This window comes from Calypte anna, chromosome 4A, assembly GCF_003957555.1.
Source record: "Calypte anna isolate BGI_N300 chromosome 4A, bCalAnn1_v1.p, whole genome shotgun sequence".
NCBI lineage: Eukaryota > Metazoa > Chordata > Aves > Apodiformes > Trochilidae > Calypte > Calypte anna.
Window position 1 is genome coordinate 26,395,643 of NC_044248.1, and position 16,424 is coordinate 26,412,066.

A 16,424-nucleotide genomic window follows, 5' to 3' on the forward strand; every position below is an offset into this window, starting at 1 on the left:
TGGAGTCTTGAACCCAGGGCTTTTGGTATTGCAGTACTGGGTCTTAACCAGCTGCGCCACCAGAGCCTCACCTTGGAGGTGATGAGCGCTAGTGGTGCAATAAAGGTAATACAGTGTGGTAATACAGTGGCTGTGAGTTTCACCTTTTATTGGCCCCCTGGTCTTGCACATGCTCAATAGGGGGCCTGCCCTAATTGGGCACAGGTGGATTTGATACCGGCTCACACCCACTTCTCGGTAATCAGAGGTGTCTGATTGCTTTGTTCCACTACAGTAAGTTCCTCTCTCAGCACAGATAAACATCATGGACATGGATATAAATCATGGACATTTATAAATTGGACATGGATAAACATTTATAAGTATCAAATATGTAAAGTTTTTTCTATATGAATATGAAACAGTAAACTTGTCATGCACTTGCATCAAAAATTTGGTAAGAAAAGTCCAAGCCATATTGTGTCCACTTCTATAATTGTTCCTTCTATAGCACAGTCAGCTAGAGTCTGATTCTTACTAGGTATTGCAGATACTTCTATATTGCAGTATCAAACAACATAGACAGGTTTAAGGAACAACAACAGTAAGGATGGCAACTGTCAGGGACAAAAGAGCAAAGAGCTCGGAAGTGCTTTATTAAGGGCTTGGCACTCCAAGTAGTAAAAAGCCCCAAAACAAAACAAAACAAAGAAACCCAATGATACCAGCCTAAACTAAAACCATTCTACTACTGCTTTCCCTTGGTTATATTAGTGGAAGTTAAATGTTTTCTTAGATGCTTACACAAGAAAGAAAGAAATTCAGGTCTAGAGTGAGGCTGTACTCTTTGGAAATAATTGTGTTGTGATGCTATCCACTTCTGGCTATCTGCCTCAGATTCTCTATGTTTTATTCAAGCTACAGTGTTAATTTTATGTTGATGAGATGAGCCACATTTTCACAGTGAAGCACATGCTCAATACCTAACTAAATGGAATATTGTAGTGTCTAAATAGTAACTGAGCCAATATCTTTGACAAGCTGTGAGATGTGCATCCAGTAGCTATTGCTTAAATTAGTTCTTTGTTAGAATTATAACTGGCAGAGCTAGAGAAGGTGACACTGATACCTTCAAGGAAGCATACAGCATTGCAGGGTGATCATTTACCTGTCCATCAAAGAAGATACAAATAAAGTGAAGAAAGGCTCGTTTCCTGTCTGATTGGCAAGGAGAATGAAGCATTTGCTTAAAAAAAGTATTTCCAGTCAATCCAAGATTGCTTCCATTGTGTTGTTGAGTTACAGAGCAGGAAAGAGATGCAGAGTAGCTGCAGCTTCTGCTATACCTTGGAATGTACCTTTAACATATGAAATCTAGACCCCTGATTGTGACTCATGATGAGACTACTACAAAGCCACAGATTCTCTGCTGTCACAGTTCTGTAGATCTGTGTTCTGCAGGAATGCACTAATGAGGTGGATTGCTTTACAGTGCTCTTTTGTCAATGTATGTTATCTAGCAATTCTCATAATTCATTAGAAAGTTATTCAAGTTCAACAAATACTTTTGCAGAATACTGTGGTGCCACAGAGGAAGTCAACAGCAATTTGATCTTTGAACTCCCACCACTGAGTATTGCTGAAGACCAATGAAAGACAGGATGCAGGATGAAGTTATTGCATGTGCTGGTTATTTTGGATTTACTTTTTAGACAGATTCAGCATTCCTCATTTCATTCTGTTCCATGCTGGACGTTATAATAGAAGTGTGTACTTATGTATAGCGTGTGTGTAGTTATCTATATCCAGATGTCTTTCTGTTACGCAGGAAAAGAGGCTGTAGGCAGCCCTTTGTTTTCTTCCTCCAGATTGCAGTGCAATTAAGGATGGAATAAAACAGAATCATGTTTCTTATCCGTGGGATAAGTAAGTACATAGATGTGACTTCACCTCTAGGTGAGAGGACCTCCTCTTGACTACTGCTTAAGTTGCCATGACAACCGTATTACAGCTAGACCCATGTTTATTTATGTTAGATGTGTCTTAAACTTAATTGAAAGCTCATTTTTTATATAATTTAGCTCAGATATAAACCACATATTTACTTTGGCTTTGAAAATTTATCATATTATGTTACAGTAACACAGAAATTATTGATCCCGCTCCCAGGGGTATTCACTAAGTATACTCATTTGAATAGCTCAATGTTATTCTATTGCCAGAGACCTCACAAAGCAGCCTCTGATTGCAGGTTGCTGATATGTTGATACTTCATATAATTCCCTCGAGTAACAAAGTTACCCTAACCAATGCACAAAGGTCTTTTCTGGGATTTTTTTTATACAAGATAATACAAAGGCAGCCATCTGATCAGGGAGTGAGCTTTTGGGAGCTGCCTTCAAGATCCAGCATAACCAAACTGTATCCCCACTGCCTGAAGTTGTTGTTTTGACCAGTGGGATTCTTACTAGCAAACATGCATAACAGTGCTTGTGAGAATGCACATTCATAGGTTTCAGTTCTGTTTGACAAAATCTTCATAGTAAGAAAAACTCTTTTTACAATTCCTCTTAGTCTTGGTCTCATCATGAGCCCAGCAACTGATGCAATTATAAATGCAGAATGACTGTAAAGGCCTAAAGAATAACATTTTTATCAGAATTACATTTTTAACATTTCAATATTAGCTCATAAAAAGATAAATCAAAGATAGGAAGTCACAGTAAATTCAGTACTGATACAGTATTTAATTATTTAAATAATAGAATACTTGCATATTTGCTTTGTATTTTCTTACAATTAGTTGGCATTTTTCCTGGAAATTGTTTTGAGGTTTTCTGTGGTTTTTGTTGCTCTTCTACACGTTGTGCTGCCTATAACACTTTATATAACACCTTAGTTTAGGTAAAATTTTATTTATTTATTTTTCCACTCTAGGAGCCAAGATCTAAGTAAGCTTTGTTGCTTGATAGATAACTCTGTAATAGTGAATGTTCTCATAGAAAGCTAATTTAAATAAGCCATCTTCTGAACAAGACTTAAAAAGGTACTGTAGCTGTTAGTGTTTGATATAAACAGGTGATAAAGTTTTCTTCTAATTTCCAGTAGATCTTCTGTAATGGTAGAGGGTAAAAGAGGGGTAATGGAAGAGGGTAGAAGCAGAGTGGGATCTATCCCACAGATGACTCTGGGATACAGTTAGTGGGCAATCCTATTTCTGTAAAATGTAAGTCCTCTTGCATTTTACTCAGGCTCTGCTGTCCTACTTCCTAATATTAGATAGAAAAATCATACAAAAGAGGTCAATGAAATGTATGATATTCAGAGATGTTTGTTCCCATTACAGATGTAATTATCTGTGATTAATCAGTGGTGCATTTGAGATGTAGCTGCCTGTCATTAATCATCCTCGATGTTCTAGCTAAAAATGTAATATAAAGGAGGAAAACATCAAGACCTGAAAATCCTTCAGTATTCTCTATGTTTAGGGCATTATATATATATATTTGATACTTATTTTCTACATGTTAATTTTTCCATTGAAGTTTGGAATGAATGAGTTTCCTTAACAGTTTATGAAAAAGACAGTAGCGTAATTTCATTCTGAAGCTGGTTCTGATATAATTAGTTTAAACTTTACTTTCACAGAGTTATAATGTAGGTCTGAATTTTAAAATTTTATTTAGACTAATTGCTCTGACTGGAAATGAACTGTATGTTTTATTTGTCATTTATATGTCCTGATCTCCACTGAAGAGAAATAGTTCTGGTATCACTAACTAATATTCCTTTATCATAGGATCATCGTATGTCCTGGTTTGGGCCAGGATAGAGCTAATTTTCCGTCTTGTAAATTTGCTTTCAGCTGAGTCTTTTGTGAGCGTCTATACTTGCTGAAATTAACAGCACATTTCTCAGTCAGTGTCTGCTTCTAGGACTGATAACACTCCATGTTTCTAGTTACTGGTATGCAGAACCGAGGACACTGCTCAGTTCTGAGGAACATCTTGTGTTCCAGAAAGAGAAAAGGAGTAAAGAGGTCACACCTGCAGCCCTCCTTTAGGGAGGAGCACACAAGATAAATGACCCAGATTGACCAAACAGAGTATTCCATCCCATACACTTCATACTTGGTATAAATTTGAGGGATCACAAGGGTCAAACCCCTTCTGCCTTCTTCCTTCTTCCTTTGGCTTTCACCTTCCCCTGTCCCTGTTTGCTTCAGCATCCTGAGAGGTTTCTGTCCGTTCGTCTGCCTGTGGTCCTGATCTGTGCCAGCCTGAATCTGTGTGTTCCTGCCTCCAGCTCCCAACTGCTGCTGACTCCAGGAATCCAGCCTGGACTTTTCCAGGACTGCCCTGCAGCCTTGGTGGTGATGTGAGAGTCACTGGGAGAAAGGGAGGAGGAATGTGGTATCATCTTTCTATATATTTCTATATATTTAATAATTTTTACTTTTTATCATTCTGTTTCATTAAAGCTGTGCAGTTTAGTTTCCAACCCATAAGTGTCTCTCCCTTATTCTCTCTCTTTTCTTTATCAGGGAAGGGAGGGGGATCAATAGAGAGCATCTGTTACTTGGTTTAATTGCCGGGCCAGCGTTAAACCCCGTGACATCATGGAATCCTAAAATGTTAGGGTTTGGAAGGGGCCTATAGAGATCATCCAGTCCAGCCACCCTGCCAAAGGAGGATCCCCTAGGGCAGGCCACACAGCAAAGTATCCAGGAAGGTTTTGAAAGTCTCCAGAGAAGGAGATTCCTCCTTCTGGGCACCTTGTTCCTGTGTTCTGTCACTCTCACAGTAAAGGAGTTTCTCCTCATGTTGAGGTGAAACTTCCCATGTTCTTTCTTGTACCCATTATTCTTTTTCCTATTACTGGGCACCATCAAAAAGACCCTGATGCCTTGCTCTTGACACCAACCCCTCAGATATTTTGAGGCATTAATAAGATCAATAAGATCCCTTCTCAGCCTTCTTTTCTCAAGGCTAAAGAGCCCCAGTTTTGTCAGTCATTCGTCGCAGGAGAGATGTTCAAGTCCTTTAAATTAATCATCCTTGTAGCTCTCTATTGGACTCTTTCCAGTAGATCCCTGTCTTTTGAACTGAGGAGCCCAGAATGATACAGTACTCCAGGTGTGGTCTCACCAGAGCTGTGGGGGAGGAGAACATCCCTAGACCTGCTGACACACTTTTCTTGATGCAACCCAAGATGCCATTGACCCTCTTGGACACAAGGGCATGTTACTGACCCATTGAGGATTTATTGTCCACCAGGACTACAAGGTCATTCTCCATGGAGTTGCTTTCCAGCAGGACAATCCCTAATCTGTACTGGTGCCTGGTGTCATTCCTCCCCAATTCAGGATTTATACAAACTGACAGGTTGAAACAAACAAGAAATTATTGCAATGTTAATGTACACTAATTTGATAGCTAAATGTATCCAGTATCTGAATTTTTCTTTGACCCACATAAAATAAAATTCCTTGTCTTGCCATATTCTATGCATTTCATTATTGATTTAAATTATAAGATTTAAATTAAAATAAAAAAAATAAGTAAAAAACCCACTGTTCTTCATATTAATAGTTACGAAGAAAAATAGTGTTTTGGAGTACTTCCTATGTTTTCTATAAAAAGATGTGGTCCCAGCAGATCTACATTTTCACCTGAAGGGCAATATTGGTAAATATAAGCATTGTAAGAACAGTAAATGCTGAATTATATTGCACAAGGTTGTTATTGTGCATGCTTACTGTGCAGGGTGGACTGTTTGAAAAGTGTTGAAAGCTGTAATTGCAGATGAAAGCAAACATCAAAGGAGATATAATTTTTTTTGATCTTTCCTAATAATTGTTTCTGTGTCTGTATGTTTTAACTGCCTTGTGAAATAGTGTTCAGACTCATGAATGACTGCCTGTCTCATGCAGACATATATGCACATTGCACAGCTGAGTCACATTCTGTACTGGTGGTTCAATACAATTGTTCCAGCTAAAATAACTTTTCTATTGTTCTTTTATTGAACAGTTATTTTCACATTCTGAACAGTTGAAAGAAAAGAATCAAAGCAGGTGTTACTTACAGCAGATTACTTTCTGTGGTGTATGAATGATGTAGGATACCCATTTCAAAAATCTTAGTCCTGATTCACTGATTTGCTTTAATATTCAGTTGATTTGACAAGACTGAAAACTCTAGTTACTCATGAAGTAAGTAGTGAGAAAGGTAGTAGGCATATGAAAGAACTAAGTAAATGTGCAAGACTTTGAGAATACCTCATTACTTGAAAATTTCATGTGATTGGAGGAATTTTTTTCCCATACTTTTTCTGTGAGTAAAGGACTTCTGAACTGCTAAAATGTACTACTACTAAAAGCTCCCCTCAGAGGCTTATAAAAATGTAAGAGAGGAATAGAAACACTCTTTTTTCACAAACTATAACTGTCTTTTAGATATTTTTTGAACTCTAAAACTGTGAAACTACAATTTACTGTATTTTACAATTTTTGCCTTTATATATTACATAAAGTATGCCTTACTGTATTATACTGTTTCAGTATAATGGAACTAAAGTAATATTACTGACCCTGGATTTTGATGTGGCTTGTAATATCTGGGGCTGTGCTCAGCTCTCACTGGACCTAGTGGGTGAGGTGCAGCAGTTGTGTTTTCATTTCTTTAACTTTTTTTTTTCCACTTTTTCTGCCTCAGCAGGTGAAAAAGAAATCTTTACAGAACCTCTCTTCCACCTCTCTTCCTCAAGCTATTGCAATATTAAGAAACACTCTCCCTACCGTCCCTGTAAAATATTTAGGTCTATTTTATTTTTTCATCTTTTACTTTACAGGCCCTCAGACATCTCTCCCATTATCTCTCTACTGTCATTCCTCTGCCTCTTTTTACTTTTTCATAAAATGCTGATGGCTGTACAGTGTTACTAGATTTCTGAAGCTTTTTCTGTTATTCCATGCTGAAAATGGCAGTGGGCATTTTGTGATAACCTCTGAGATCATGCAAATATGTATATCGCTGCAGTCCTTGTCCAATGTATTCATTTTCAGTACATATTTCTTTTTTTTTTTTTTTGTGCCTTTTGGACAGTGGATTGTGCACTCAAAGATCCTTTTCTAGTATTTGTGTAGGATTTTAAACACTAAGAAATTAACTACAGTTATTGTTTAGGGTAATCTTAGTAACCACGACTAAATAAATGAGAAGAGTTACTCCAAAATGATTTTTATATTTTCCTAATCTGTTCCTAAGACTTCCCACTGATGGAAAACTCCCAGACTTCCTGGGCGTTAAACCCCACAGCCTAACAATCACTGAAGACACAAAGTGGTCACTGGATTTCAAAGCCCTGTGCTGCTGATTGTAAAGCTACCTACTGTTAGTACAGTAGGAGGACATAAATTGCCAGAAGGATATAGCTTTCAAACAGTGTTATATGGGCTCAATGAAGGGGAAAAAATTGAATGCTGTTACCAAAGTTCTGGAAGGGTGGAAGGTGTTACACCCATGCGGGTGTGTGATGGTAGCTGGAAGTAGGTAGCTTACACAACAGGTTACTTGTAAGACTTTAGCAGCAGTTTAACTATATGAATTTGTACATTTTACATTTTGCTGTGTTAAAACAGACAAATATAATATTTGTCGATAGAGAAAATTAGCTCCACGCTATACCTTTCTGTTTTTATAAAACTAGCATGCAGAGTGGGGAATTTACCAAATTTTTGAACTCTGTGCTGTACTCATTTAGTATATTCATTCATATTTTTCTTACAGGAAATATCCAGCAGTTTAATGCCTTCTGTACTACTTATATTTATAAAATATTAGTAGAGTTACTACTAGTTTAGTTACTAGAGTAACTAAAATGTGTGTATGTTTAAAAATGGCTTAAGCTGTTCTCAGGGAATCTTGTGTATAAATAGCTGCTAAACATATATGTATGAAAGGTTGATATTTGTTCATCAAGAGCACAAAATGAATGTTTGGACAGAGGAAATTACTACTTTGGTTATCCAGTCTAAAGGAAATAAAAAATTACTACCTTGAAGGACAAAATACCTATTTACCTGCAGAAGCCAAATGTACTTTGTAAAAAGGAGACAAACTTTCGTTAAAGAATGAGTGGTTTGCACCTTTGTTTGTTTGTTTTAGTTTTGGGGGTTTTGAGGTTTGTTTTTTTTCTTATAACTCTAAGATTTGACATCACCTGAAGCTTTTGAATCATGTTGAAATATATTGACCCACAACTGCAGAACATCTTAGAAGAATTTTTAATTGGCTGTGGTCTGTATAAGTATTTAAATTTTATAGACCTCACCTTGTTTTCTATTAAAGAAAGGATCTAATCTAAGATCAGATCTAATCAAAGGATTTCTATCAAAATCTTTTCTGGCATAAACTTTTACTGCTTAGGAGAAAATAGAACATCTGGCTACTGTGTCAATGCATGTCTGTGTTCTCTCAGTCAGTGGTTCCAACCTTTTAGGTCCTTTCAGGAGACAATAGAAAGGGCTCTAAATAGAATGTAAAAGTCCTTATGGGTGTGGTGAGATTTGGGAAAGTCAGAGATTCTGCATTCATGAAACTACTGGACAAATTAGTTGAGGAAGTGCCAGAAACCTGAGCACCCTTGCTAGGGAAAGGATTTGTAGTGGAACAAGGCACCAGTTTAGGCACTCGATGGCACGACACAAGGTTGGCCTTGTATAACTCAAGAGCAACTGCCCTCATTTAAGAAACATTACACAGGGTAAAATATATTGTGAGAAAATTCAGCCTTTCTAGTGGATATCTTCATTTATTCTTGTAAGGTATCTGAGTGATGCATAAAGAATTGCTGCTGTGGCCAGGAGCAACTTTGCTGTTAGCACTCTACAAAAAAAAAAAAAAAATGGAATAAACCTATGGTGATGGAAGGAACTGAACTGGATAACATCTTTCTGTGGTTTTCTTGTTCTTGAGGATCCTACTCAGTAATCCAATAGATGAGCAACAGGTATTATGTATCCAGATATAACCTAGGATTTACATTGTACCCTGCTTTGGAATAAAACAATGAAGCTGTACAAGGAATAAACTGTTTAAAGTTTCATGTAAATCAGATGACATGTCTACATTTAATAGGTCAAGTAGCAACTGAGAAAACTCAGAAGTTAAATTAACCTTTGTCCCTTCACAGATTTTCTGACACAGGTTTTTATACTTGAGCTAATCTCTCTTTGGCCTGCAGTCTTCATTTTCAAGAATGCTTCTCAAGAATAATGTCTTTCTTTTTACTTTCTTGATACAGTGACACACAATTTTATTTTCTTGTAGGGTGCTTTGAATGTTGCATCAAATGTCTGGGAGGTATTCCCTACGCATCTTTGATCGCTACCATCCTGCTGTATGCTGGAGTTGCGCTATTCTGTGGCTGCGGACATGAAGCGCTGTCAGGAACAGTCAATATTCTGCAAACCTACTTTGAGATGACAAGAGCTGCAGGAGATGTTATTGATGTCTTTACCATGTAAGTTCCTAGTTTCTTTTAATTCTTTTCTCATAAAACTGCTGAATAATTCAATGAGGGATATAAATCTGACTGAAGAAAATGTAATGAAAATCACAGAAAGAATTTTTTTAATAAGTTCAGCAGATGAAGTTTTGACAGAGCCAATATATTTACTATTTACAACCAATTTGTAATACTATCCAATACCCCGTAGCTATAATTTACTTTACAACAAATTTTTACTTCATATAACATTGATGAATCTGTTCCATACATGCTTAATCATAGAATGGCTAAGATTGGAAGGCACCTTAGAGATCATGGAATGGTTTTTTTGAAAGGAACTTTAATGATCATCTAGCTCCAACACCCCTGCATGGGCAGGGACACCCTCCACTAGACTGAGCTGCTCAAAACCTCAGCCAGCCATCTTCTCACCTAGTCCCAACTGTCCTGCATTATCCATTTTATCCTGTGATAATTTCAGTGTAAAAGTCCAACTAAAACCAAAATAATCTCTAAACTCTAAAGAGCTAAAGCAGAAGTGTGTTACAAAAAACAGATAAATTCTGAGTATAAATTCAGTCACGAAGTGACTGAAGAGTAGTGCAGAACCCTGAGACTTGAAATGTCAAAACCCTTTTGCATCCTGTTTTCCTGATACTCATTGGTTTTGAAGGTTTCATACTTTGCTACTCCTGAGAACTTATTAATGGAAGGCCTTTGTTTTACTGACCATCTTCTTCACTTTGATAAACTAATTACACTTAATAAGGTAGTTTACTATAACCTGAAATTAAATGATGCATTTTCTAGTCTCTTTAAAATTCTCCCTTTAAAACACATTTTTCTTAGATATTTGAAATAAAAATTCTTATGTTGCTGGTAATGTTTGTAACTAAAGCTGAAGCATTCTATTCTCAAATTTATAAACATTTTCTTTCATGAACATTTTTTATATAAGTGAAATAATTTGATCACCCATCAAAACATTGACCTCTTATGATAGATGGTTCCATGATAATGTCAGTCCGGTGCTTAGCAATGATCAAAAGGCAAATTGAGTACTGGGAAATCATAGAAAAACAGAGAATGAAAATCATAGAAAAATAGAGAATATTCTTATGCCATTGTATAAAACAATTTGCCACCCATATCATTAATGCTGTGTAGAATTTTACTGCCTCAAGGAAGGTAAAAAAGGGGTCATTAGAGTCATAGAACAGAGGCTACATGGTTAAAAATTGAGCACACTAGGATTCTTCAGTCTAAAAGAGCATTATTAAGAGTTGTTGGGCTAAGGGCATGTAAATTCACAGTGTTATGAAAAAGGTGTTCAAGGTTAAAGTGTCTTTTACTTCCTGTACAAGATTTGAAGTATCAGAGAAAACTAGGCACAAGGTTCAGAAGGAACACGTGATGGTGCTTCAGCTCTGTACATCAAACCTCTGAAGCTAGTTTCATATTGTGGATGACAAAAGCTTACATGGGTTCAAGGATAATACAGGATACTCTTGGAAAACATATCCATTGATGGTTTCTAATGACATACAGACTTACCCAGCGCTTTATCCTGTCAACTTACCTGCTCTTACTTTTTTTATATTCATTGTTTGACACAGAAAAATGAACAAAATATATATTTGATCTGACTTGTTACCACTGTTCTCATGAGAGTTAGAAAGAAAATTTTAAATCTCCTAACTTAGGTAGTGCTATATTAATTAGCAACATCCTTTCAAAGCTTCTCTCTGAAGGTTAGCTGAATTTTTGTGGAAGCAGTAGCCAGAAATGAGAATGGACCAAACATTTATGTCATTGCTATACCATACCCAATTTCCTCCTTAGGACCATGGAATTTAGATATATATAATATCTAAACTTGGGTAATAAATCAGGCTGCTGGAAGTATGTGACTTCAGCTTCGCCTTTTTGGTCTGTCATTTAGAATAATGCGTCAGACTTGGCTTGGTGGCTAAGGCTCAGTGTTATCCTGAATGAAAGATCAGTCATTTTATTAGGCTCTAGCTTATTTTATTAGTCCCTAGGAAGCTATTAGTGCAGAACAGCCATAAATCAATACTTTCTCTTTGTAGCAAGTTTTCCAGCTTCCCTCTGTCAAATACTTAAGTGAAAATATCAGTCAGGAGATGGAGTTTGAATGCATATAGTTCACTGGAAATTATTAAGGAACTGTAAAGGTGATTTTCTTTTTTTCTTGACATTTAGTTGTTTGGCTTAGCTAGTAGCTTTTTTTGTTTGTTTGTTTGCTTAAAAATATACTAAAAAAATTTTTTCCTTAGTAGGCCTACTGGAAAAAAAATTTCAGTATATTGAGTTGTAAAAGATGTTTCTAATGTTATATGTGACAGGGAATGGAGTAAATATTTTGAGTAAAAGCAGATAAGCTCTTGCTTTTATCCAGATAAAATGTGTTTCTCAAATAAATTAGCATACTTTAATTTTCTAACTGCCTAAGTAGATATGACTCCCCTTTTGAAGTTATTATGTAGGGAGAGGAAATATTCGATATTTTGTCACAACTGTTGGTTAGCAGTTAGAGCTATAAAAGCCCTTTGGTAATTATATTGCTTTGAAAGTCCAAAAAGCAGAAAGAAAAAATTGAGTAGAAACAAACAATGCAGTGCCTACACACTTAATGTTATGCATTTTGTTATTCATTGTTTTGATTAGAAATAGAATTTTTTTTAATTAAATAATAGAGCAGTATGACTACTAAATTGTATTTTGTTTTGAGGTTAATCAAGACATTGTTACTTAATGCTTCCAGTGATGCAAAATGTCTCAGACTGTTTAACCATGCTGAAGGTTTCTGTCTATATTTTATTAGCGCAGTGGATTTCAAATGTTCTTCAGATTAAAGATCAATCCCTATCTGAGAGCTACTTATGTGGGTGGTAAGAAATAAGAGCTTTTTTTATCTGTGGCCACAACTATGTTTGTTCTGAATTCCTGTAACACAACTCACAGGCCACCCTGTCTCTTTTGTCTTTGTTGATGTAGCTCCTTACTGCCATTTAAAAGAAATAACAATGATTTTTTTGAAAGGATTTTATCTCAAAGTACAGAATTACAGCCTGGCTTGAATTTCTTCAGGGTGATGCAGGTAAAAGAGATACTCTAAATTTCTGAAAACTCAAATAAATCAAATATGTTCCACTTTTCAAAAAAAGATACTGTACAGGTATTTCTTAAGGAAAGAGCATATCTTAAAAATCACAAGCATAATAAGAAAAACTTTTCTCTTTAGACATTCATTTTATTTTGAAACTTCATTCCACAGAGTCCAGACTTCTTCACTGTCACCATTACCACTTCTCTAATGGTAGATCTTTTTTTCTTTTTTTTCTCTTTTCCTTTTTTTTTTTTCCAAAGTGAAGAAATGCCTGTTAGGGAATTTAATATACAGAACTCATAAGCAGTTGTTTGGGATGTGGATTCCTTTAACAGATGTAGCATGGCTATTTTAGCTCCTTGTGGCTCAAAAAGATCCTAAGAAAAGAAATTTGTTGGTTTAAATTATCCTGAAAACTGTCTTTATGATATTTTAACTGTGAATTGTTTCTGTTGCCCACTTTGTCAGTTCAACAGTTCTGTAAGCTTCACTGAATCAATAACCTGCTTGAGGCAAATGTGGTTTTCAGATACTTTAGTAACCTAATAAGATGAATTTTTATATATCTGCAAAGTGCTAGCTACAACTAGATTTGCTTACTTAAGCACTGATTTTTACTTCAAAGTCAGAAGAAATATATGTATGTATATTGTAGATTTTATTGTTGCATAGGTCAGTTTGATACCTCTAAAAAAATGTGCATTGTATAAGTGGTTTTTTTATACAGTTTTCTGGTGTTTGGAAAAAATTCCAGAAAATGATTTTTTAGGAAATCTTCATTGCAAGTTATGTTTGCTGTGTTATCAAGCAGCATCTTCTTACAGTTCTTTCTCATTAGCATGCAGGGCCAGTTAGTGCCATCTGTCACATGTTTGTCATATGTAGGCCATGAAACAAGGGAATTATGCTTTTAGAGTAGAAAATGCCGAAACCTTTCTGATAGAAACCTTAGCAACATTTTTCTACTATAGTCAGAGCTAATTCAGATCTCTGTAAATTCACTTCCCTTTAAAGGTGTGAAGCCAAATAGTAAACTAAATGAAGTTACAATCTGTAAATCTGTCACTATCTTCTTTGTTGGAAGTGTCACAGACATTCCACTAGAGCCACCTTCTTAGAGATAAAAATGTCCTGTCTTTCAAAATGTCAGCCTCTGTTTCAGATGTTGTTGTATCCAAGTTTGATGTTTATTGATAAACTTGTCTCTTAGTCACTGTGTAGTCATAGTTTATTACAAAGGTATTATTTAGTAATATGTATGTACAACTGTTTTCTTGTGAGGAAAAAGCCAAGAGCACCCATAAAAGCTTTTAAATCCCCCCTCTAAAATGGTGGTTTTAGAGATAAATAGATAGATAGATAGACAGACAGACAGACAGACAGATAGATGCTATTCTGATTTCCCATTCTTTTTTTGGCTTTGCAGCTGTTAAAAGTTAGGTTTGCACCACTAAAAATATTGTGGTCATCATTGATATTATACACTAATATTAATTTAATTCTGTGAGAGCTATTACAATGAGAATTCTAGTAAAGTCTAGCTGATATGAAATACAATATTTATAAATATTTTCATTAGACCATGTGATTGTTCTGTTTTAGTCACGTACTTAAGTATACAATAATACTAAGTTTAATACTTTATTAATGGTAATGATCTTCCTTATACTTGTTGGTTCAAAAGCTTAGCATAAGTATATATAAACCAAAGTAGTAGGCCAACTGCCTGTGGTTGAAGTCCAGTCATTTGTTTCATCAGTACGCTGCCTTTTCAGAAGTGTATGCTGCCTTTTGGTAAGGAGTGTTTTCATAGTCCTCATTATGTAAGAGTCTCCAAATAGTAGTTTAAACAGTAATTTTATTTTATTTTATTTTCTATAAATAAAAGTAATATATTGTCTAGGCAGTGTGATCTAAGATTTATAGCTTCATATCAGTAATGATATGAACCAGGTTCTAATAAAATGAAAGGTTTATATATAAAAAATATTTAAAAAATAAGCTTTCTTGAAAGTGTGCTTGATTCTTAGATAATAGGTTTTATTCTTGCATAGGTCAAATTCTTACTCTAAAAGTATCTGGAAAATGTTACTTATCTGAAAAAATAGTTACATATCTGAAAAAGTAATAAACATAGAAAAAATTATTTTCTTACAAAATTTTTTGCAAACACAGTGCTTGGCAACTATCCTTTAAATCCCTAAATATGAACATACTGATAAATGTAAAAGGTATTTTTCTGTGACAGCAAATAGTTTTAAATTAAGATTACTTTGCCTAAAAATGGTAGAAATCCTAGTTTGATGTGTAATTTTAAATTAATGGAGTTTTAGTATCAATTTGTCAGTCCTATGGTATCAGTATTTATTGTGTGTGACTTCAAGCTTGCATTTGCAATAATGAAATACTCACATATTCTGTGATATGCCTTTACCACATCTTTTTACACTTTATTGCTATGGCAAATAGATTGGGACTTCAGTAAAACCCCAGAATGTAATTCTGCTATAAATCTGCACATTACTGTGCTCTAATTCCAATCTTTTTTGACCTTGTTCAGGCAAAGAGCGACCCAGATTTCTCTGTAATTAACTTTTTTAAAAGCACTGATACAGGTGAGCAAACAGAAACAACTTTTGAGAAGCAGCCTCATCCATATGTCATGGTCAGAATGTTGTGGTTTGGATTCATAATCATTTAAGCAGTTATGCTGGTTCCTTTTCTGTTTGAAAATAGTTACAAGATTCATAGATCAGAAATGTGGTTTCCACTACTATTGCTCTTCTGTTAGCTTGCAAATTCACTGCCTTTTCAGGTGAAATCTTGCCTTAACTGTTCCACTCCTGCCAAGGAAGCAACCATCAGACTTTTAGAGGATGATGTTTTAGGGTTGTATTCTGCATAACTCTAGTGAGTTGTACACCACAAATTAATCAATCAATGCTAAAATGTTTGTACTGTTCTCATGTTCAAATGTCAATGTACTGTTAAAATCAATGGGGTTTTATGTCAAATTAGCTGCGGGTCAGCATAGAAGAATAAAATCTGTCCCTTGCAGAATGTGAGTGTAATTTGCATAATATAGTATGATGACCATTTATTTATATAATCCAAACAGTCTGTCTTTAGTTTTGAGCAAATTATTTCTGTGATGACATACGAATTTTCTTCCAGAAATACAGAACCAGAAGATTCTGTTTTCTATTTATTATGTTTATTTCTACTTCATTAAAAATACTTCTGTGTCTTCATTGGTCTCATCCTTCGCCTACTGTCAATCCTTTCTTCTTTTATCAGTTCCTTACAAACTTCAATGGAGCATTCTGAACTAAAATTTTGTTTTCATTCCCCATGAAATTTAGAAATTTAGACTCTGTGTTAACCTAATTTCAGAAAAATTCCTCATGAAGTAACATTTTCTTCATAGTTTCATTTTCTCTTTTCTATAGCAAGGCTTTTTCAATCTCTTTCAGCTTTTTAAGTTGTTACCTAGTTTTTTTATCTTACTTTGTAGGTAATACTGGATCATTAATAAATCCTCTTTCCCTGCTGGCTGTGTGTTTTCCTTCTGTAATCTGCCTTTGCTTGTCTCCTCCCTTTGCTAACACCCTCTGTGCTTCACAGTTCCACCTATCTTCTTTGTTCAAACTCTTTAATTGAATAATTTAACCAATTTATACCAACCAATTGTTCCCAGCTGCTTTGCAGGAGAGCACCTATTTTTAAAAAATCCATAGGGGCTTCTGCATACCCTAAACAAACCTTCTAAACCTTCCAGCTTGCAAACATTGTCTCATATCTT

The 16,424-nt window shown here is 35.3% G+C and overlaps 1 protein-coding gene across 1 annotated transcript in view; it reads left to right on the forward strand.

Moving 5' to 3' along the window:
* Window positions 1-16,424, forward strand: part of GPM6A (glycoprotein M6A) — a 107,156-nt gene that overhangs the window by 64,621 nt on the left and 26,111 nt on the right. Inside the window, exon 2 of the mRNA XM_008502519.2 lies at window positions 9,312-9,504. Coding sequence (XP_008500741.1) covers window positions 9,312-9,504 — 193 coding nt within the window. The remainder of the gene's footprint in view (window positions 1-9,311; window positions 9,505-16,424) is intronic.